This window comes from Schistocerca gregaria, chromosome 2, assembly GCF_023897955.1.
Source record: "Schistocerca gregaria isolate iqSchGreg1 chromosome 2, iqSchGreg1.2, whole genome shotgun sequence".
Classification (NCBI taxonomy): Eukaryota; Metazoa; Arthropoda; class Insecta; order Orthoptera; family Acrididae; genus Schistocerca; species Schistocerca gregaria.
In genome coordinates this window covers 437884359-437908444 of record NC_064921.1, presented here as the reverse complement: position 1 = coordinate 437908444, position 24086 = coordinate 437884359, and the positions used below count along the sequence as shown (strand labels likewise).

The 24086-nt window shown below is 36.7% G+C and overlaps 1 protein-coding gene across 1 annotated transcript in view; it reads left to right on the top strand.

Annotated features, from left to right (window-relative positions):
- The first annotated feature begins 435 nt into the window (after window positions 1-435).
- Window positions 436-24086, top strand: part of LOC126325189 (Golgi to ER traffic protein 4 homolog) — a 68151-nt gene continuing 44500 nt past the window's right edge. Inside the window, exons 1-4 of the mRNA XM_049995152.1 lie at window positions 436-648; window positions 792-870; window positions 5605-5699; window positions 20186-20328. Coding sequence (XP_049851109.1) covers window positions 536-648; window positions 792-870; window positions 5605-5699; window positions 20186-20328 — 430 coding nt within the window. The 5' untranslated portion in view covers window positions 436-535. The remainder of the gene's footprint in view (window positions 649-791; window positions 871-5604; window positions 5700-20185; window positions 20329-24086) is intronic.

Here is a 24086-nt window from a genome sequence, read left to right as displayed (position 1 = left end):
GAACTTTATATTTTCCGCCCACACACTCTGTCATTCGAATGGCCGTCACGTCTGTCACTTAGTTTGTTAACAACATCTCGTCGCTAGTTGCGCCTAGACCTTCCGGCGGTCTGTATGTTCACTAAAATGACAGCAGCTTCTCCGTTGCTAGGCGACAGCTTTCTCCGCGCTGTGGACCAACAAGTTAGCCAACGTCATAGCGCGAAATGTCACTAAGCAACTGTGTGGCATTGATACTTCTGACGTGTAGCTAAGAAATGATATTTTTCATTAACTGATGATGAACATCACTGAATTCAGTGCATGATAAGCACTGTAATGACCTTAATTGGTAAACAAGAAAATTAGTTGTGACTTGCGTATTTGAAATAACACAGTTGTTCTCCAACTTCTACTGCAAGTAATCGTTCACCATCTTTTTTTTTTTTTTAATTACGTAGGACAGCATGACAAAGGGCACAACGTGGTTTGATTGATACAACCATCTTTGCTAATAGTGTACGATAACAACAGACAAACGCACGGAAATCTAAACATGGCAGCCAGAAGGGCCCATGGTGTACAAAGAGTCCTTACTAAATTGGAATCGTCGGTTAAGGCCGGTGACTATTATGAAGCTCATCAAATGTATAGGACTTTATATTTTAGGTACTGAAAGACATGGATGTTTGTATCGTCACCGGATTTTGTTGCGTCAAGGAATCAGTGATGATCTAACCTTGTTTATTTACCATAACAAGTAGTCGAATTGTTTGATAGTGAGATGTATACACTGGTGGGCTTTGTTTCAGATACTTAGCGCAGAAAAAATATGAAGAATTGCTTCAGTTGATACACGAGGGTGCTACATGGCTTTTGACAAACGATCAGGTACACACTATTTAAAGTGCAGAATATGTTTTGATTAGTTGTAGAACGAAAGCCAGTGGTCGTAATAGTGAACACACAGTTTTCTCTATTCAGTTTTTAAGCGATTTGGTCAACACAAACTGGGAGTAAAAGTTAGTATGAATGAAATGTAAGAGGGAGTTAAATTTGACAACATTTAGCAGTGTGTGTGTGTGTGTGTGTGTGTGTGTGTGTGTGTGTGTGTTGTTTTCATGGTTTTATTGGAATATATTTAATTACATTTTGCAAATGAAGCTATTAATTGTATTAATGCTACAAATAATTTTAACAGATATGACAGCTTGAATGTATTGCACCAAATTTGTGCTCCTGTTGTGTTGTGATTGTCATTCATTTTGACACATTGTATGACACTTGATCAGACATCTTTATTTTTGCTTTTGTTTATGCTTTTAGGTGGTGCTTTTTAATTGAACATTTATGTTTTGTTGAGTTTTCAAGGTATCTACACGTGGATAACCTACATATTTTTTAGAGTTAGGGTGTATTATTGTTGTTAAATACGTTTTTCAACAGAGACTGTAATAGCTTCATTCTAGAAATCGACAAGAACTTTGGGAGGGTTGGGAAAGAAGTTGCATCCTCTTGTGTAGTGTAATTATTTATTCTGTAGAAATACAATAACGTTGTCACGCATGCATTAAATATGTCATTGTAGCAAGTGAATATGAATAAAGTGCATTGAATAATGACAGTAATAAACACTTAGTTGGAGATATGTAATTTCACTTCATTTTTTTTCCTTTTGTGTTTTCTAAGTGTTATTTACAGTAACACTCGAGGTGCTCATGCATGTTTTAGATTGGTGCCTTTCTAGCAGTCGGAAGTATTTGAACATAAAACTTTAATAGGGCCTGTATTGAATGAAAGTCAGTTAGTGGGCACCCTCTCCCCCTTTGGCATTTTCTGTAGTAACATGTGCACAATAGGCATCATAGTACTTGTTGGAATCTTATCTATTATCTAATGTACATTATCTTAATTTACCTTGCAGTTTCTTTTTTTAGGATGGAAAAGGGCATTAAATATGATAAGTTTGTATAAGTATAACCTAGACGTAAATATTATCCTATGCTACAGGCTAGTTTTTTTACTACAACCTTTATTTGCCATTCACATTCGTTGCCTTCATCAACTTGCGAGCAAATTGTGATCTTTCAACTTAACCTGTGCTACAGATCAGGCTGTTACCACAACCAAGATTTAAGGGGATTTGAGGGAGAGGTCCAATATTCCACACAGGCCACTTGATCAACCCATTAATGTTTGAAAACAGTCTCCTTGGTCAAATAATTCGACGCAGTTAGTGACCTAAGCTCCTTCATTAGAGGTGCAAAATATATGTTATGGTTATAATTCTGCTTAGAATTAAAATTTGCTATGCATATAAACATTTTGGAGTAATTCTCGTATCATAGAATGGATCCCATTAAACATGCCCATGCTATATGTCAGCTTTAACATGTCAGTACAGTTGCTTGTATATTACTTTTTAAAATATAGGATCAAGTGACAGACCTATCTGTAGCAGTTTGTCAGCTTGGTATTTCTTTTTCCCCCTCATTGACTGCATCTGATTATCGGTGATTGTATTTACTTAACTTTGGTTTATTGTGGTTTTCTTTTTTCTCTTCTTAATTATATGTCACGTGTGTCTCCTATGGGTTGTCAGTTGTTTTTCTCTAGTGTTTTGGCAGATATTTGCAGTTTTGTTTTTGTATCAAGTAGCTGGTGTCAGCTCAATCAAAGCTTGTTCATCATGTCTCATACAACGTCCAGTGTTGAGGGAAACTGTCAGTTTGTTCCCCAGAAGTAACAAATTATTTTTAAATCAGAATTTTATGTGCCTGTTTCATAGAGTACTCACGGATTAGTCTAGTGCATTATTTATGTTACCGATATTTAGTACCAGGAACAGCAAAATGTGAAAGAATGGTCAGTACCCCAGCAGCACCTGAGTAACATGTTTCTGTAGGGTAGTAGCAGTCAGCATGGACCAGGACAGTGCTGTCACTGCTGGAGTACTCATTATTCTTCATGTTTTACTGTTAATATGTATTGCTTAGATGAATATTGCACTAGACTAATCTAGTACTGCTCTGTCAAATGGCACAAAAAATTCCACTCAATAATGGTTTTGTTTGTAACATGCTTACCATGTATTGTGACCCTCTGCCAATGTCGTACAGGAAGTGAATATGGGGTGTACTGCTCTTACATGGCAGTACTGGATGCATAACAGCTCCTCATAGAGTCAATCAAGCCACTTCCCTCTGTTGGATAATGTAACTTCCCCTGTTTGCAGTTTAATGGCTCAGTTAACATATTTTTAAACTATACCCTGTAGTGCAATGGGTATATAGTGTAGTAAATGAAGAAATTAACTAAACAAAAAGGAAGCAGAATAAAATAATTTAATTATCTTTGGCAGTTGTCCAGTGCATCATTGATTGATAGGTATTCATTAGGATCTTTGGACTCAGATTTGTAATGAACAATTCTTTTAAAATTAATTGCAGGTCAATTCAATTTCAGTAAGTAACTTTAATGAATGGTTCTATTTTACTCAATTGTAGATCACACCTAGTCCCCATATGCTCTCACATGCAACCTCTTTCTCATGAGCTCGAAAACATAACTGGATACTGTATGAAACATTTGTCATTCACAGGTGGAGTGAAAAACATAGGTTATACACAAGGTTCATAGTTTTGTAATACAATTGAGTTATGAAATACATTATGAACTTCAGTATAATAATAAATATTTCAGTGTTACAAAACGAATTGTTTCTTCTTTACTGAATATTTGAATTATGTATAGAAAAAATACAATTTGGCTGAGATATATGTGTAATTTGAAAGCTGAGAAGTTTGTGGCAGGACCATCTCGCCTCTTGAAAATCATTTGTGAGGTAACTGAAAGCCCAGGTTTTGAAAATAACAAAAATAGTAAATTAACAGGCTGACAACCTGTACCACAAGATCTTATATTATAACAAGCAGCCAATTGAGGTCAACAAAGGTCCACAGTGACAGTTTTATGTGTTGCAATACTTTGATATAGTGTGTCCCATGCTTGTGCAATAGGATTTAAGTTTGAGGTGAGTTGTCCACTCTAGACATGGGATTGTCGCACACTGCATGTGACAGCTCACAAAGGACTCGGATCAGGTTTGCATTATAAACAAGTGGCTCTGTTAACAAACTGGAGATGTGTGGCCTACATGCCTCTGGGACATTTCTAGATACTTGCTAGTCTGATGTTCTTGGGCACTGAATGTAACAAAATGAAGCTGGCATTTGACTGTAGAATGTGCCTGATGAACTTGTCCATTGTGCTCCTGAATATTTCCTTCCTAGAAGCCTATCACCTGGAAATAACACTAGCAGTGATTTTCAACTTTTAGCCTATCTCACACTGACTTTTGCTGGCTGCTGCTGTGCCAGTGGCACTGGAAAATACAATGTTATCTAAATACACATCTAAGAGAAAAGCAGCAACATGTCACAAAGGAATTATCTGAATGTGATGGAGATATGTAGATGTGATGCATTTGTATAGACAAACAAATGATTACAATTTCAGAAAAATTGGATGATTTATTCAAGAAAAATAGCTTTACAAATTGATCAAGTCAGCCATGCATTGGTCCACCTCTGGCCCATATATAAGCAGTTATTCAGCTTGGCATTGATTGATAGAGTTGTTGGATGTACTGTGGGATATTGTGCCAATTAGATTGTTGAAATCCTGAGCTCGCTGGAAGGCCCTGCCCATAATGGTCCAAGTATTCTCAGTTGTGGAGAGATCTGGCGATCCTACTGTCCAAGGTAGGGTTTGGCAAGCATGAAGACAAAAACTGTAAACTATCACCGTGTACATAAGGGCATTATCTTGCTGAAATGAAAGCCCAGGATGGCTTGCTATGAAGGGTAACAAAATGGAACATAGAATAGCATTGACATAATACTGTTGTAAGAGTTTGGTGACAACAAAAGGAGTCCTGCAAAGAAGAAGAAGGGGAAAAAAAAACCCACTACTCCTGGTTTTTGGGCTGTTGGTGACTAACATTCAGATTGGTATGGCACCACTGTCCGCAGCTCTCCAGATACGTCTTTGCTTGTTATCGGGGCTCAATTCGAAGTGGAACTCAGCACTGAAGACAATACTACTGCAGTCAATGAGATTCTTGGCTGAAGGTGTGCCTGGAGAAAGCATAACACACAAATTACAAATCGGGTGAACAATAAAGTAAGTGATTCATTTTTAAAATGATGACATTTTAAAGATTTTGTAGAGCTACATTTAAACAAAGCACATTGGTTTCAAATTGCAGAATGGCTTCAGTTGTGAACCAAGCAAAAGAGGATTTTAACATGGGAAACACTGTACTTTCTCTGGGCTTGTCTGCTGTGCCACCCTCGTGGCACATCTCGTGTATAAATCTGGCACACTTTTTCTCATTTGTATCTGCTACATGTTTTCAGCATGAACCAGGAAGTCGGCTACATGTCTGGTTTTACTATATCTGTGTACAGCCATCTGTTCCATCCACAGGCAGTGTCTGAAGATCCTTTCTGTGTATAGAAGACTTCGATGTTGACAACAAAACAATGGAAGACATATTTTGTCTTCATGTTTTTCTTGAATGACAGAACTTACATTGCAGTATGCTTTTTGTCTTTGTTGCAGTTGACCAGTGGTGCTGATTTATCCATTCTCTTTGTCGATGTTCTTCAAAAGTCTGAGAATGCACCATGTGATGATTATTTTAAGAAACTGTCACGGTAAGCTGAAAGTTAAAAATCTTCACTAAGAATATTATTTTCTAGTACTTGCGAGTCTAGCTCTCTCATATTTTATTTTATGTGTCAGCTTGTTATAGTGTAATGCCCTATACTGCCAACAGAAATATGTCCAAGGAAATAATAATATCTGTAGCTTTCACAAAAACAGTTTCTTGCCGTGAGAAAGGAGGAGCTGATTAGGGGAACCTCTCAAAAGTTCTGAACTGCATATCATGGCCTTCCAAAGTTTAGTGACAGAGAATTGTGTAGGAACCATAAATTGATATCAGTGGAAAATTCATTAAGCATTCTTTCAGAAACTATTCACGATTTGCTAGTTCTTTTGCAGTGTTTATAACATCAGCACTTGGGGGGGGGGGGCTATATCCACATTAATCAGTAAAATTACACACACACACACACACACACACACACACACACACACACACACACACACACACACACACACACACACAAAACCAAAAGGAGAATCAAGAAAATGGTAGGGGCACCGAGTTGGATCTATTTGGGCAACCATATGTATATAGTTCAATTGGATGATGACTAATAGCTAAATACAGGACTTTTTCCAATTGAAACCCTCTGCATCCTGTCAAAGAAATAACATTTGAGCTGTTTTGCAGGGTTTATTGTTACAACATTATATTCTAATTTACTTAAAAGGATGTTATGATTTACACAGAAAATCTTTAACAGATCACAGAATATACCAGTTACCTCTAATTTGTTCTCTAACAATTGGTATATTTTTGTTGAATGCACAAATAGCTTTCTCAATATCGAAACCATTTAGAAATCCAAACTATATCTTCAACAATGTATTGTGTGTAGCTACATGGTTAAGAAACCCACTTCTATATTACATTTGCTAAAATTTTAACAAATACTGTCACAAATGAAATTGTATGGCAGTTTGATGGTATTTCTTTATCTTCTTTCTTATACATTGCCTTAACTTCAGTGTATTTCAGTAAATCAGTAAATATTCCAGTGAGCATGACTGATTACACATACAACTTAATATGTTATTAAGCTCAAGAGGACCCACTTTAATTAACTTTGTTGATATATTATCATAACCGCTGGTTTATTAAAGTATTTTACTTTGTACATTGGATGATATTCTTATATGTAACACATGTAAAGTATCTTTCCAGTAACTGTTATTAAATGCAAATTTAAGAAGTTTGCAACATTCCACTGGTCTTTTCCCAGTGTTCTGTTACTCTAGAAGTTATTTGCCACTGTTCATATATGGGCCTACCACTCTCCTTCTTATATATATTACACAATAAATTTATTTTGGTGCCAGGTGTGGCTGTCTTTTTCTCATAATACCTTTGCTGTGATATCTATATTACTATGTTAAATATTTTGCAGTGCTTCTTGTAAGGAGCTATATTATCAACATCAGAGGCGTTTTGACTTAAAGATGTTGTTCCCTTTTGAACTAAAAAGATAACTTTATCATATGAGAAATCCATCGATTCTTTTGTAGACTTTTTTTTTTATAATCCAGATAACTTTTGAGATGAAAGGACTTCAAATAAGTTTATGACTTCATTACTAAAAGGGGTGCTTTTTATTCATGTCAAGAGCAGAGAGACAGTTGATTATTGGTTTTGTAACAGAATTTTATTCATTAGACCTTTCTTTGAAAATACCATCAGTGTCTGTTTTTGGGCAATTAGCTACCTTAGTTCAGAAGTTCACAGCAGAGATTACATTGGACAAAAATGTTATCAAAATAAGTACTTTCCAACAAACCTGTGACTCAGTGAATTCTCTCTCTCTCTCTCTCTCTCTCTCTCTCTCTCTCTCTCTCTCTCTCTCTCTCTCTCTCTCTCTCTCTCTCTCTCTGTGTGTGTGTGTGTGTGTGTGTGTGTGTGTGTGTGTGTGTGTGTGTGTGTGTGTGTGTGTGTGCGCCAAGTTGTGTTGCATGCCACCAGCAGCTTTGAGTTTGATACACAATGTTTGTAATGACCATAGCTGCTTTTCCACATGTATCTGATTGCTGATTGTTGAGGTATAACATTCCAGAACCTTGGACCCATCTGTTAAGAAGGAAGGGTACTTAATTTTGAATGAAGTAAATGAGAAAAGGTCATTGGTAAATTTTTCAAGTCTAGTATAAATTTTGGAAAAAGGTCCTTGTTGAGGAAAAATGGTGTTGGCAACAATGTTTTGTGAAAATTCTCATTACAAACACTGTTAGAATTTTGGGAAGATGATAATTGAGTTAAGATTGTTATGGTCTGAAGTAGAATATTTGGAAAGGTTGTAGTAAGGTGAGGAGAAGATAGAGATTAGATACACTGTTCATTCGGTAGCCCTATGGTGAGGAGGTATTCATTGAAATGGAACATACCAAAGGGGTGGGGATGTTAACATTCCTTCAACTAATCACAAGTGAAATAGTCATGAAGGTTGTAGAATGAATGAAATTTTAAACATACTTTACTTTTAAAATGTATACAAAATTAACTATGATATGTAAATATATACTTACTACAGTACACATGGTAATTCTTAGAATATTATAATAAGTGATCTTTAAAAGTTTGCATTTCTCACACATGTTACATTACAATTCTGAAGAAGTACGGAAGTCAAATGTCACATTGAATTCACATTATGTGACACTGATAAATTGGTTCTTATCAGAAATTCATCTGTGAAGTTGGAGGGCTTAGCAACTAACAAATCATGTAAGCTCTTCTTACAGTGTATCATAAACTTTTGTATAGTTACTGGCAGTTACTGAAAATGTGTGTTTGTGACTAGTGGACACTTACCTACGTCAAAGTAAGTAATCTTAAGTTTCTATGTAGATTCTTTGTTATTCCTAGTGTTGTTGTAGGTGTGAAATAATGGTGTATTATTTTCAACAAGTGTGATCAGGAAATGAAAATATGCTGAGAGCCAGCAGTTAATGGGATTCTGCATGAGCTTGAATTCGCACCACAAATTATTCACATTATATGCTTTTTGGACTTGGAGAGCTTTGACTTAGCTTGATTGTTTGCACCAAAATAGTATACAGCATGCCATTATACAGTGAAAGTAAGCAATGACAATGAACTGGTTAGAAAGCATTAATGAACATCTGTTGTGCTCTATAGATGAATATCTTAACAGGGACTGTTAGACCAGCTTAAGTAAAAATGTCTGTTAGATTCAATTTTGACAGCAGTCAAGATGAGGTATTTTGTGCATGATAAATTTATTAAAATTGGATAACAATGTTTCATTCTGCAAGTGTATTAATTCTGTAAATATTAGCAGTTCTAGTTTACTGTAATGTATTCACCTATTTTGACAACCTGACAAGTGATCAGGATAGTGAGTATTATATTCAAATGTTTTATGTTTTTATGTTCTGGTTCCAGTTTTTGACATGTTCCACATCCACAAGAATTATTTCATTTTTGTGTCTATGGAACAAAAACTGAATCTGATCTAATCGTAATTAATTAACAGTTCTGTTGTACTATCTTCTACAACTATCTTTGTGTCAACCTAACTACTGCAACCCACATCCATTGAGTCTGCCTACTGTATTTCAAGCCTTGGTTTCACTCTGCTGTTATCACTCTCCCATGTAGACATACACTTGCTAAACATAGATTTATATTCAAATTTAACAAATTTCTGTTTTTCCAAAAAGCTTTTCTTGCTTCGCAAGGTTTTTAAATGTTGTACAATACAGGAAGTTTCTAACGATGTGGATGATAAGAAGCAATGTGAAGTTGGATTGCAACATTCACTCCTCTCACACATCGGTTGACTTCCTTGTTACATACAGTCGATCTTCTTCTCTGGATTGCCTGCTACGTCGATCTCCAAAAAGTTCTTCTCCAAAGAATACTGCTGGTTAAAAGGAATTTATGACTCCCTCTCTACTTTTGAAATAATTTAGTACTCGAAGAATACTTTTAGTTCAGTCCTGGTATATTTCGACTTCTATGAATAACATATTCACCATTTCTCACATCAGTATTTGAATGTTTACAAGTCAACCAATTTGTCTTGCGTTAGAATCGATAAAGTACATCTGCAATAAAGTTGGTTCAACAACCACATAATTTATGAACCTGTCTTGCCTCTAGCGAGTACAGTACATGAAGTACTTAAGTCTATAATCAGTTGTTCATTTTTCTTTAACAACAATCTCAGTCACTAAAACAGCAAAGAATACTGCATAATTACTTCTTGTTCTTCCAATACAGCTTCCGTGGCGCGAGCGGCAAACACTTGTCGATGCCATTCGGCCATTGTGTCTACCTTGTTCTTGTGACTCCTTTCCAGCCTGCACACACAAATATGTGCTGCACAATATGTATGTTCTCACACACTTGTTTTTAAAATATTGTATGTTCGAGGCAGTAGAAGGGCGAGTGGTTCTAGAATTTACGCTGAAATTCTTGAATCACTACAAGTTATGGAACCAGGTTCAACTCAGTTTCTGAACCAAGATGAAAATGGATATCCAGTCAACAACATTTATGCAATCAGCCCTTAAGTGTCTCATTTCCTAAATTAATTCCCTGAGCCTCACCTAATGTAATTTGACTACATTCCATTACCATTGGTTTACTTTTGTTGATCTTCACTTTTAACCTCTTTCCAAGACATCCAATTCTACTTATTTTCTCTCTCTGACAGAATTGTAATGCTATGAACAAACATCAACATATTTAATTCACCTCCCTAAATTATAATCCACTTACCAAATTTGTCCTTGGTGTCCTATATTGCTTGCTCAGTATACGGACTAAATTAGATCAAGGAGGGGCCCTTCTCAACTACTGCTTCCCTTTATTGCTGCTGTGTGAGTTCTGTACGAGTTGTGCATAACCTTTTGCTCTGTGAACGTTATCCCTGCTACCTTAAGAATTCTGTAGAGCATATTTCAGTCAATATTGTCAAAAGCTTTCTCTGATCCTTTAAACACTATAAATATGGGTTTGTGTTTCTTAAATATTTCTATTATGATCAATCAGAGGATCAGTATTGTTTCGCATTTTCCTACTTTTCTCTTGAAAGCAAACAGATCTTCCCCAAGGTCTGCTTACACCAGTACTGTAAATAATGAGTCTCAGTATTCTGCAACCATGACTTATTAAACTTGCAGTTTGATAATATTCACACCTTTAAGCATATACCTGGTTTGGAATTTGAATAATTATGTTGCTCACAAAGTCTGGTGACATTTACTCTTTCTCATGTATCTTGCACACCATGTGCAATAATTTTTCATGGCTGGCTCTCCCAAATTAATTATGAGAGAATGTAAGGGGTCTCGTTTCAGCCTCCTATGTAATCTTCATACATTTGTTCTTCTGTTAATATAATTCTGTGTTTAAGTTCATTTCCTGCATATACTGCTTCTATGTATTTCTTTCACCTTTCTGCTTTATATTCTTTGCTAACATTGGCTCCCTATCTCAACACTTAATATCCATGAAGCTGCTTCTGTTCTTTGATTTTCATGTCCATGGCATTTATCTTTTCCATAATCATGCATGCATCTAAAGCTTCTTATTTCTCATCTAACCATTTCTGCTATGACATTTCAGAGGTAGTTTCACACATTAGGATCACATAAACACCTCTTCGACTAAATTACTCGTTGTGTGAATAACAGTTAATCTGTACTTGTACACACATTGGCAAGAAATTATTTTTTATGAAATTGTGAAATCTACTAACCACTTCTTCTCTTAGCTATTGGTAATATGCCATCAATAACTAATGGTTAATTAGCCATTTATTAACCATCTGACTAGATAACCCAAGACGATTAGCACATCCCTGAAAATAAAGAAAATATGTGAAATGCTACACAAAATATCCAGAATTTCATTGTACTGGTCAAACCAGTAACAGTATGACATTCTGACACCAGATGTCTCGAGGTACACATTTTAGCTTCTATGGCACAAAGTTGACGGATGCAGTTGTGCATCTGTGAGCTATAGTGGTGTGTGTCAGGATCTGTTTCAGTGCTTCTGCGACCTGTGAAACAGATAATGTGAAGGAGTAACAGATTTGGAGTAAATTATGTTTCAAGTTGAAGAAAATTGCAACTGAAATGCACCACATGCTGACAGAAGTGTTCAGTGAGATTGTACTGAGTCAAGCAAGAACATTTGAATGGATCAAGCACTTCAAGGAAGGTCAAAAATCTGTGGAAGATGACAAACATTCTGGTCAACTGTCAATGTGCAGAACATGGTAAATGTTCACTGAAGTGCATGATGTGATTCACAGATACTGAAGGTAGACAAGTCATGATGTTTCTAACAGACTTTGAGTTCTAGCCAATGACCTGAACACGAGATGAATTATTGAACCTCAGAATTCAGCTGTGCACTGAGCGGCAATAAAGAGTTTGAGAGTGTCCAAAACCCTTATCCAGAGTCATAACAGGTGATGAATTTTGGGTCTGTAGTTATGACCCTGAAATGAAGCAACAGTTGTCATAATGGGAAGTACCATCTTCTCCAAGGCCGAAAAAAGGAAGACAGGTTCACAGCAACAGGAAGTCAGTGCTGATCATTTTTTTGATATACGGAAAATAGTGCATAAGGAGTGTGTTCCACCTGGTCAGACTGTCAGTGGGCAGTTACACTGCAAGGTAGTGAGATGGCTGAGGGGAAAAGTTTGGTGGAAATGGCCAGAGTTGTTGAAAAACGTAGACTGATTGGAACATCATGACAATGCACCTGTGCACATGTCTCTCATTTGGAAGGAATTTGTGGTCAAAACAACATTACAATCTACATCTATATCTACATGAATACTCTGCAAATCACATTTAAGTGCCTGGCAGAGGATTCATCGATCCACCTTCACAATTCTCTACTATTCCAATTGCATACAGTGTGCGGAAAGATCAAACACCTATGTCTTTCTGTGTGAGCTCTGTTTTCCATTATTTTATTATGATGATCATTCTTCCTTATGTAGGTTGGTGTCAACAAAATATTTTCGCATTTAGAGGAGAAAGTTAGTGATGGAAATTTCATGAGAAGATACTGCCGCAACCAAAAATACTTTGTTTTAATTATGTTTTCCCCCAAACCCTGTATCATTTCAATTACGCTCTCCCCTATTTTGCGATAATACAAAACACGCTGCCCTTCTTGTACTTTTTGGATGTACTTCATCAGTCCTATCTGGTAAGGATCCCACACCGCACAGCAGTATTCTGAAAGAGGATGGATAAGCGTAGTGTAGGCAATCTCTTTAGTAGTTCTTATGTATTTTTTAAGTGTCCTGCCAATGAAATGCAGTCTTTGGTTAGCCTTCCCCACAACATTTTGTACATGTTCCTTTAATTTTAAGTTATTTGTAATTGTAATTCTTAGGTATTTAGTTGAATTTACAGCCTTTAGAGTTGACTGATTTATTGTGTAACCAAAGTTTAATGGATTCCTTTTTGTACTCATGTGGATGAACTCACAGTTTTTTGTTATTTAGGGTCAATTGACAATTTTCATACCATATGGGTATCTTTTCTGAATCGTTTCGCCATTTTTTTTGTGACCTTCTGACGACTTTTAGTCAATAAATGACAGCATCATCTGCAAACAACCTAAGATGGCTGCTCAGATTGCCTCCCAAATTGTTTATCTAGATAAGGAACAGCAAAGGGCCTGTAACAATGTCTAGGGGAACGCCAGAAATTGCTTCTGTTTTGCTTGATTACTTCCCATCAATTAGTAGGAACTGTGACCTCTCTGACAGGAAATCACAAATCCAGTCACATAAATGAGATGAAATTCTATAACCATGCAGTTTCACTACAAGCCACCTGTGTGGTTCAGTGTCAAAAGCCTTCCGGAAATCCAGAAATACGGAATCAATTTGAAATACCTTGTCAATGGTACTCAACACTTCGTCTGAGTAAAGAGCTAGTTGTGTTTCACAAGAATAACGTTTTTTAAATCCGTTCTGACTGTGTGTCAATAGACCGTTTTCTTCGAGGTAATTCATAATTTTTGAACACAACGGATGTTCCAAATCCTGCTGCATATCGATGTTAATGACATGGGCCTATAATTTAGTGGATTACTCCTACTATCTTTCTTGAATTTGGTGTGACCTGTGCAACTTTCCATGCTTTAGGTATGAATCTTTCATCAAACGGACGGTTGTATATGATTGTTAAGTATGGAGCTATTGTATCAGCGTACTCTGAAAGGAACGTAACAGGTATACAATCTGGACCGTAAGACTTGCTTTTGTTAAGTGATGTACATTGCTTCATTACTCCAAGGATATCTACTTCTACATAACTCATGTTGACAGCTCTTATTGATTCGAATTCTGGAATATTTACCTCTTTTTCTTTGGTGAAGGAATTTCAGAAGGCTGTGTTCAGCAAATCTGCTTTGGCAGCGCTGTCTTTGATAGTATCTCCATTGATATCGTGCATAGAAGACATTGTGTTTTTCCACTAGCATTCTTCACACATGACCAGAATGTCTTTGGATTTTCTGCCAGATTTTGAGACAAAGTTTGATTGTGGAAAGTTTTATAAGCATCTCTCATTGAAGTCTGCGATAAATTACAAGCATCTGTAAAAGACCGCCAATCTTGGGGATTTTGCATCTGTTTAGTTTTGGCATGTTTGTTTTGTTATTTCTGTAACAGTGTTCTGTCTCATTTTGTGTGCCAAGGAGGATCAGCTCCATTGTTTGTTAATTTACTTGGTATAAATTTCTTAATTGCTGCCAATATTATTTCTTTAATTCAAGCCATATCTGGTCTACACTTACATTGTTAATTTGGAAGGAGGGAAAGAGTCACTCAGGAAGGTGTCAAGTGAATTTTTATCTGCTTTTTCGAATAGGTATATTTTTCATTTGTTTTTGGAGGATTTGGGGGTTACAACCTTCAGCCTCACTATGACAACCTTGTGTTCACTAATCTCTGTATCCGTTTTGATGCTCGTTATTAGCTCAGGATTATTTATTGCTAAGAGGTGAAGTGTGTTTTCACAACTGTGTACTATTTGTGTGGGTTCATGAGCTGACTGCTCAAAATAATTTTCAGAGAATGCATTTAGCACACTTTTGGATGATGTTTTGTGCATACCTCCAGAATTAAACATGTATTTTCACCCACATATCAAGGTTAAATTGAAGTCACCACCAACTATAATTGTACGAGTCGGTATGTGTTTGACATCAAACTCAAGTTTTCTTTGAACCTTTCAGCAGTTGTATCATCTGAATTGGAAGGTCGCTAATAGGATCCAGATATTTTATTCCGGTTGCCAAGAATCACCTGTGCCCATACTAACTCACAGGAACTATCTGCTTCAGTTTCATGACAAGGTAAACTACTTGTAATGGCCTACTCAGCAGACCTAGCCCCATGTGACTTCTACCTGTTTCTGAAGATGAAAATCGCATTGAAGTGGTGATGTTATAATTTGATTGAAGACATCCAAATGGAACTGCAGCTTGTCCTGAACACCTTCACCTTGTGGGCTTCCAGGAGTGCTTCCAGAAATGGGAACAATGCTGGGATTATTGCGAACGTACCAAAGGTGCCTACTTTGAGGATGACAATGGACATTAGAACATAAGTATAGTTTCCTGATTTTTACAGTGAAATTCTCAGATACTTTGGGTCGCACTTCATACATTTAATTGGAAAAAGACATTATGGCAAGTTCCTTTGTCACTGTGGCTTGAAAGCAGCACATCCTGTTTACATATTCTTAGTAGCATTGCACAAAAACCCAATACTATTTAGATTTCACTATTTTACTGTGGTAAATAATTATGTATTTGGCTGGAGAGCAAAAACATACAGCCTACTCACTGAAAGGTGCATGGTTTGAAGATGTGCGCAATGTCACATGCTAAACTACTGTACATGAAGCACATGTTACACCATCAGGTTTGGAGTGCTGTCTCCTAGCAGCTCGTGGTACAAAAATATGTAGGTAGTACTGAAATGTGAATTTGCATATTCGTGCATTGTGAAACAGTTAACACTACCTCAATTCTGCTGCTTGAGCCCAGATGCCCATGGTTCCCAAGGAAATCGTATCTGCATCCACATAAACCTCCACATGAAACTGTGACCTGGTCCGGTCCGAATGTTGCCTATACTTAAGTGGTTTCTCCTCCTATACCATTATTAACCCTTTTTTAGCAACATTTCTTTCTTTCAGAGAAGATAATAGCTACATTGAGTGCCTCACAAGTGTCAGACCCCTCTGTTTGGTCTCTTCCTCCAAACAACCCAACCCAACAAGTGTCTGACATTTATGTTGGTATAGATGATTACTATGAAACTTATTATTAATGTGTGTTCCCTCTCCCCCCATAGGAAGTGACTTGGGCGAACATTTTAATACTCATCCAGTTTCTTGGTGTAAAATGCAAGATTTTACTCTGCCATATTCAAAATAGCATTTACACTAAAGGTCCCAAGATCAAAACTCACTGATGGCGAATTTTTTTTAGCAGTTTACGCGTGAAATTGTTATATGGGAGAACATTTTTCTGACATCCAAGAGGGCGTTTTGGAGTTTGTAGCTCTGTTCTTTTGGCAGTCTGCTTTCGCTTCATTGGTTGAAAATAGCAAACCTGTAGCGTACAATTGTATAGATAACACCACGCCTACTTGTACAAATGTGCACTATAGGTTTGCTACTTTCAACAAATGAAGCAAAAGCAGACTTCCAAAACAACAGTACTATAAACTCAGAATTGTCCTTTTAGATGTCAGGAAAATGTTCTCCTATATAACAGTGAAAGAAAAAGAGAAAAAAAAAATCTGCCATCAATGAGTTTTGAACTCAGGACCTTTGGTATGACATTCTGCTACTCTACAAACTCACCTTCCAGAGGTCTCAATGTCAGCGGCTTACAGATACGATTTCTTAAAGTCTGTAGTTCTGGTGTTACTTTTAATTATGATTTACACATGTTCCACTGGACCCCCACACAGCATGCTCAAAATTGGTGTTTTGGTTGATACTTTGACACACAACATTTGGTACCTGTCTGAGTACCTGACATCGGAGGTTTGTGTGTAAGTAGCTCAGTATAGCCTTTGGCTAATCTTTTCCAATCATTATTTTGTTTCACATATACTAGGATCTGCTAGAAAGTACCCTATTAAGATGACTTTCACTAATGTGAATATTGTAAAAGGAAAGTTGCTACTCACCATACAGCGGAGATGCTGAGTTACAGACAGGCACAACGAAAAGACTGTCACAAATATAGGTTTTGGCCAGTAAGGCCTTCGTCAAAATTAGATGACACACACACACACACACACACACACACACACACACACACACACACAAATGGAACTCGCACATGGGCAACTGTGGCCTCAGTTGCCTGAGACTGCAGAGAGAGAGTGTGTGTGTGTGTGTGTGTGTGTGTGTGTGTGTGTGTGTGTGTGTGTGTGTGTGTGTGTGTGTGTGTGTTTTAGTTTGTCATCTAATTTTGATGAAGGCCTTACTGGCTAAAGGCTATATTTGTGATAGTCTTTTTGTTGTGCCTATGTGTGACTCAGCATCTCTGCTGTATGGGGAGTAGCAATTTTCCTTTTCATAATATTGTTACATTCCATCTTGGATTTTCCATTGTTTGACTTTCACTAATACATTTGTCTAAAAACTTTCTTCAGTTAAAGTGCTACTCAAAATATTTTCTAAACCTTCTTCATCTTTTAGTATGAGGGCCAGAATCTAGTAATTTCAGAGATAGTTTCTTTTCTTAGCTTTTTGAGCAATAGTTGCATTTAAAGTGGTTTGAGAAATGTGCCCAGCGTTTGAAGTCCTGCATGTGAATAACCACCCATTGTGTAGCTTCTGCCCAAGATTCTCAGATATAATCGGGTGAAGCTCTCCTTCTGGCATAAAATGGGAAATAACCTGCCATATGTCTACTGTTGCCTGAGCTAAACTTCTCCACCATTTACTCAGTGGACATGGTTTATTCTCACTGGTATGGTGGAAACACCATGAACCATTTTTATCAGTGGCTCCTCCATACCATTAAAAAAATCTAGTATGGTTTTGTACAGATTATTGATCAAACTGATTTAGTTCCTAAACTGTTGTTAGAGTCCATCAAGGAAGTATCATTAGATGTTAGAGGGAAATCGGAAAAAAGAATATGAAATTTGAAACCATGTTTAATCATATCAAAGAGAGAAACAAACAATTAGAAGCAGTTGCGATGACCACTATGTCCAGATCGCTTAGTGGTCAGAGCATCTGCGAAAAAGCAGGAGCCCCGGGTTTGAATCCTGGTCCGGCACCAATTTTTGACTTCCTCATTGATTTCAGTCAGTGCCCATTCACAGCCAATGTCTGCAGTTCCTTTGTTTCTTGAAACATCACAGTGTAATCATCAAAACAAAACTGATTCAGGTATACCCTGTTAACACATAATATTATCCCCCTTTTTATTTCACCAGTTCAGGGATCTGAGAATTTCATCTAAGAGTGCTATGAATAGTTTTGTCGTTATGTAGTTTCTTTGACTGATAGTTCTCTCAGTTCTGATTTCCTCACTACAGTTTTCAAGTCTAATGGAAGCATTGATGCATATATTCTTTATTAAACTTACGTAGCTTAAACCATTTTTTCCCCTCTTGGAGGGTACTGCTGTAGTATAGATCATGTTGAAGCCAAGCCAAAAGTTTCCTCAAATTCCCTGCATCCTAGATGTGGTAGTATTTCATGCTCATCGTTGTTTTCTGTAATTTCATTCATGACTTGCAAGTGACACATTGTGCTGTATCCACTTCCAAAGGCAGCTTATTCATTTCCTTGATTAAAAGAAAACTTTTTTTTGTGTGTGTGGTTAGTTCAGTGAATGTCTTCTACATTACAAATTGTTTTCTCAAGTCTCCTTTTTGCAGAGTATAATAATTACAGCATTGTTAGAGTTTGAAGAATTGCTTTCAACATCAGACATTTGTAAAGAACTGAGCAAATTTCTTTTGCATAACTTTGCCCCAAGCTTTTCAATTTCCACTGAAGCACCGTCAGCTCATAGTTTGTTTCCTTCCTTCAACATTTTTTACACATCGTATAGCATAATTTACAGATTTACATTTTCTTCATTATTACTAATCTGCATTTCTGATTAATCTCTCAAACAAAATTGATATCTAAAGAGGCATGTTGGTACAATTCTCTCTTGGTAATCATACTGCCTGCCATCTGAATTGTTCAAATGTGGTATCTAAAAACATACATTTCTGTGTAGTCTTACTCAAACTTCATCTTACTTTTGTCATTTTCTGTTGGTACTCTTATCATATTTTCATTTTCTCACAGAAGAGATTTTCGAATAGTTTGAATTTGGTGAGATATGTGAACAATGTTACTTTATGATAGAGCTATGCTCAGAGCAGTCTCAGCTCAGACTGGAGTACTTTTTAATCTCAGAGCTATGGGTTAACATTACTCGTTTGCATGTTGATAATGTTCCAGCAGAGTTTCTTCATGTCTAGCCGATATCATCATTTAGCAGTTATCTTTTTGTATCTCTCCTCCAATACATTTAGCCAAAAAAAAAAGATAGCTGGTTTTGCCTCGTCATGCTGCCTTGCTCTGTAGCTATGAGACCTAAAACAAATCTCCTAAAGTGTGACTGTATTTGTAAAATTTGATGTGTGGTAGATCGTAACTTGAATATCAGCAGTTGTCTACAGTCTACAGATTAAAATCTATTTTTAAGCGCCTCTATCAGAGAGAGTTGGCCAGATGCTCAAGGGTGGGAGTACAGCATTTCGTGAAAATGCATGCGAGAAACAAATTTGCAAAAGCTTTCAATTTTGTGAAGTTATTGTACACCGACTTTCACCAATTGGGGTCCAAGAGGTTTTTGTTAAATAATTCTGTCTTGATGTGAATATATTGCTTTATGATTGTGAATTAAGCAGGACATTCCATTGTGTTGAAACACTAAATTCTTTAAAAGAGCAAACATCGCTCTCGATTAACACTTAGATTTTGGAAAACTGTCTATGGTAGGTCTCACAATATAAATCAAATCTATGTGATTCAGTAGCATGCACACTTTTGATATGTTTTTTATCACTGCATTTTTTATTAAAAAAAAAAAGCACATAGGTGAAAATATTCCACTGAACTGCTTCCTGTTCCAATGAAATTTGTACTCTGAGTGGGAATGTTAGTCAGTTTCATTGTGTTGTTGCAGAATCAATATTTTTTGGAACGTTAAATTATAGAGCCAGAAAACACTAAACAGAAATTCTTTATTAACCATCAAAATGATACATTACCCTTCAGATTGTATTGCTTCCAACCATGAGGGGATTGTTACCTTCTAATTTTTCTGTGAATTAGAGACAACTATGTGCATTTTTATTTTTGTTTTTATTTTAAAGGTCACTTGTAATGTAAGATTTCTTTCTGTGCTATTTATTTTGCTCATTCCCTACAGGCTTTTTGAAATGATAGGACCAGAGATACCTGAAAGAGAAACGTTTCTCATTAATGCTTTACAGTGGTCCACGAAAGGATTGAAGGAACACCGAAATGGACATCCAAATTTACATCAGTACATAGCACAAGTTTACTGGAAAGGTGGGTTATAAGTTTATTTTTTCTGTTCTACAGAATGCAGTACTCTTTTTTTTTTCCTATAAGACCCTATATTAAGTGGAGAACATTGTTAATATTTTCTGCTTCTTGGAGCTACTGTAAAAATCATTCTGAGAAAAGACAATAAAAGTGTACTAGGAAGCGTTTGCAGTGCAGGATCATTCAGTTTTCAGAATAATGTTTGGTACAACTAATGCAGCTCTTAATTCTTAAAAAACAATCACGATAGCTCTTTTTGTTTTGCTGAGTGTCTTCTTGCAGGTGCACACACATGAAGTGTCTCATCCCTGCAAGCCTTCTTGAGTCTTTATTATGCAAACAAGTAAATGGGCTGTAGATGAAGGGTGCCCAAAAGTTTTGAAGTTTACTGCAGTCAGATGGTGCAAAGTTTGACAAGTGTACTGGAATGTCAGTGTCATACAAGCATCGAGTAACATTTTCATTAGGTGACTGTCAACATCTCTTAATACTTGGAAAAATTCATAAATCATCATGGGATGTTTGCCTCAAATTTTTCCAACTCTGAGTTTTTGGTCTAAATAACATGTGAATTGACATTGTTACATTTACTACTTACCAAAGACCATTTTTTAAAGTTAAGCTTTTAAGGTCTTTTTCTATTTATATGATGTTGACAAAAATATGTGAACATCACAGACAAATGAAATAATGCAAAATTCAAATTGTGTTTTAAACAAACATTGTATTCAGCATTTCCACAATGCCATTTGACCTCCAGGCTTACTGTTTCATTCCCTTGTGCTTAAGTGAAAACTCAACATTTCATTCACCTATAACAGAAAAAAAATGTTAAAAGGGTTTATACAAAAATAGGAATCTGACTGAATTGAAAGAATAATATTAAAATTTAGTAAAAGAGATTTGACGTAAATACAGTGAAACCTCACATAGTGAGCATAGTTTGTTCCAGAATCTTACTCATAGAGTGAAACACTTAAGCAAAACAGTTTATCCGATATAAATTAATGTAAAACATGATAGTGCATTACATACACAAAAAGTACTAAAAGTTTTATCTTAGTCATTCAAAGAAAATTGTACCTGCAGTGTTATGTTTTTTATTATTCATGATATGTAACTAATTCTTTTTTACTAGCAAGCTGTCTACAGTCATTTGTTTCTGCAGATGCTTCAACACTTGGTGAACATGTGACACAGTATTATTGTCAAATAAATTTGTAGTGCACGTAGCCGAAGCTTTATTAGGGTGATGATTTTTGACGTAAGGTGGAACCAGTTCCCATGCTTTCAGCGTTTCTCTTATTGCACCAGAAGATGGCTGTTTTGCTGTTACTGCCCGCCTCTTCCTCTGAAGAACTCCTCTCCACAACTTTTTGCTGTGAAACACACTGCAACTCCTTGAGCTCTTCAGTGGTCATTTCTTGGCTGTGATCTTCCATGAGTTCATAGATATCATTGTTATCCACTTCTAGTCCAATGCTCTTGGCCAAAGACACAATCTCATTAACTACAGGCTCAACAGGTACTGTCTCAAATGTTTCAGAGTCATATTTGACAGCGCACTCCAGCCAAAGCTTCTTCCGAGGAGAAGTGAGTGTTCTCTTGGTGACCCCTTCCAAGCCTTTTCTATCATCTTGATGCAGGCAACAATGTTGAAGTGATATTTCCAAAACTCTCTGAGAGTGAGATTGGTAGCTTCAGTTAACTCAAAGCAATGCTTGAAGAGTGCTTTAGTGTAGAGTTTCTTAAAGTTCAAAGTAATCTGTTGTCCACCAGCTGAAGTACTGGAGTGGTGTTGGGAGGCAGAAATTCAATCTTGATCAATTGAAATTCTTCAAGGAGATGGTGTTGTAGGCCTGGAGAAAGGGCAGGAGCATTGTTCATAACAAGCAAGATATGGAGTGGCAGATTTAGCTCAAGGAAATATTTTTCCACCGAAGGAGCAAACAGTTCATTGATCCAATCACGAAAAAGATCTGGTTGTTGGTCCTCCACATCACATTTAGCCTACTCTTCTGGATTGTATAATTCTTGAAGGCTCATGGAGTTTCTGAATGATAAACATGTAGTGGTTTAATTTTCAAATTGTTGCTTGCATTAGCACAGAATAGCAATGTTAGACAGTCTTTCATTGGCTTGTGATTGGACAGTGCATTCTCCTTTGCTGTTACAGAGGTACACTTCAGCATATTTTTCCAGAATAAATCTGTCTCATCACAGTTAAAAACCTGTTGAGGCAGATAACCCTCAGAATCTATGAGCATCTTGAGATTTGGAGAAGGGAAAAGAAAAAAATTGATAAGAGAAACTGAACATATGAAGAATGCAAAACCAAAAAACAAATAAATTAGTGCAGTTTTGGATATTCTGTATGGTGGATTGATGGAATACAAACAATGTAAAGAATGAACATGATCATTCACATTCTAATTGGGATCTTTAGCTATTGACAGGCATATGATCAGTATTTGGAACTTTTTTGGTTAGTGTTCTACTGGACACCCCTACCCCCTATCTCCACATCTCCACATCTCCACATCTCCACATCACACACACACACACACACACACACACACACACACACACACACACACACACACACACACAGAGAGAGAGAGAGAGAGAGAGAGAGAGAGAGAGAGAGAGAGAGAGAGAGAGAGAGAGAGAGTCCCAGCACTGCAATCTGACTGGGAAGAAGGGAGTTCTGTGAAATGAATAAGATAAACAAGAAGGTGGACGGGGGAAGAAGGGGTGAAGGGAAAGGATGGGCAGTTAAGGAGATGGCTAGGAATTGGCCACCAGTCATATAAGTGTGGTACATTCAAGATAAGTCATATATGTGAAGAAGTAGATGACCTGATTCCTGGGGAGATTGGGTGGAGGGGGAGTAGGATTTTGAGTGTTGTAACTGTTGTGCTTCACAAGTTAGTATTCTTGGAAAACAAAAATTACAGACATTTCTGTAATGTAAGACATAACCAGCCACTTATGAATAAAGTTGGGATTTTAATCTGGAGAAGTAATCAGTTATCTTTGGAAACTGATATAGCATTCTTGATCATTTGCTAGTCATCAATGAAATTGCAGAATAGAGCAATTACTATGAGTTGCTATTTTGTCTGAGATTCATGGATTTTGAGGAAGTTTTTGACTTAATTGCTACAAAATCAGCATGAATGGACCCTGAGAAACAAGGTATTAATTCAGTTTGTTTGTATACTGATGAATTTGTAAGTAGCTGTAGCTACATATTAATGGCTCCTACCTGAAGTGCCTTCGGTTTATTGATGATACTGGAGTATTGGCCTTTCGCGCAATCCAACTTTGTAAGTGTATTGAGGAACTCGGTAGAAAAACTTTCAAGCTTGCTTTACCAGTCAATTACAGAAGCTCAGAATAATGTATTACCAATACATTGAAAAGTTAATAGTACTACTCATTGTTTCTAACAAGAGTATCTATATCGATAGAAGTAATGTAGTCATCTTTTCCCAGCAGATAACATTGTGCTTTTAAATGAAAGCTGGTAAATATGGTTTCTAAAAATTAAGTTTTTGATATATCTGAAAAGGAAAGTCCACAATCCTTCTGTATCACCAGTTTTGACGACTGGGAGGGAGGCATGGACTTTGGTGGGAAACAGTTAAAGCAAAAAACTAGGCCTGGCTAGTTAGTGAAAAGCTGAATGATGCACATTGAGAATTACAGAGAGGTGCAAGAAGAGAAACCAAATGGGCCAAAGGACAGACTGAAGTCAA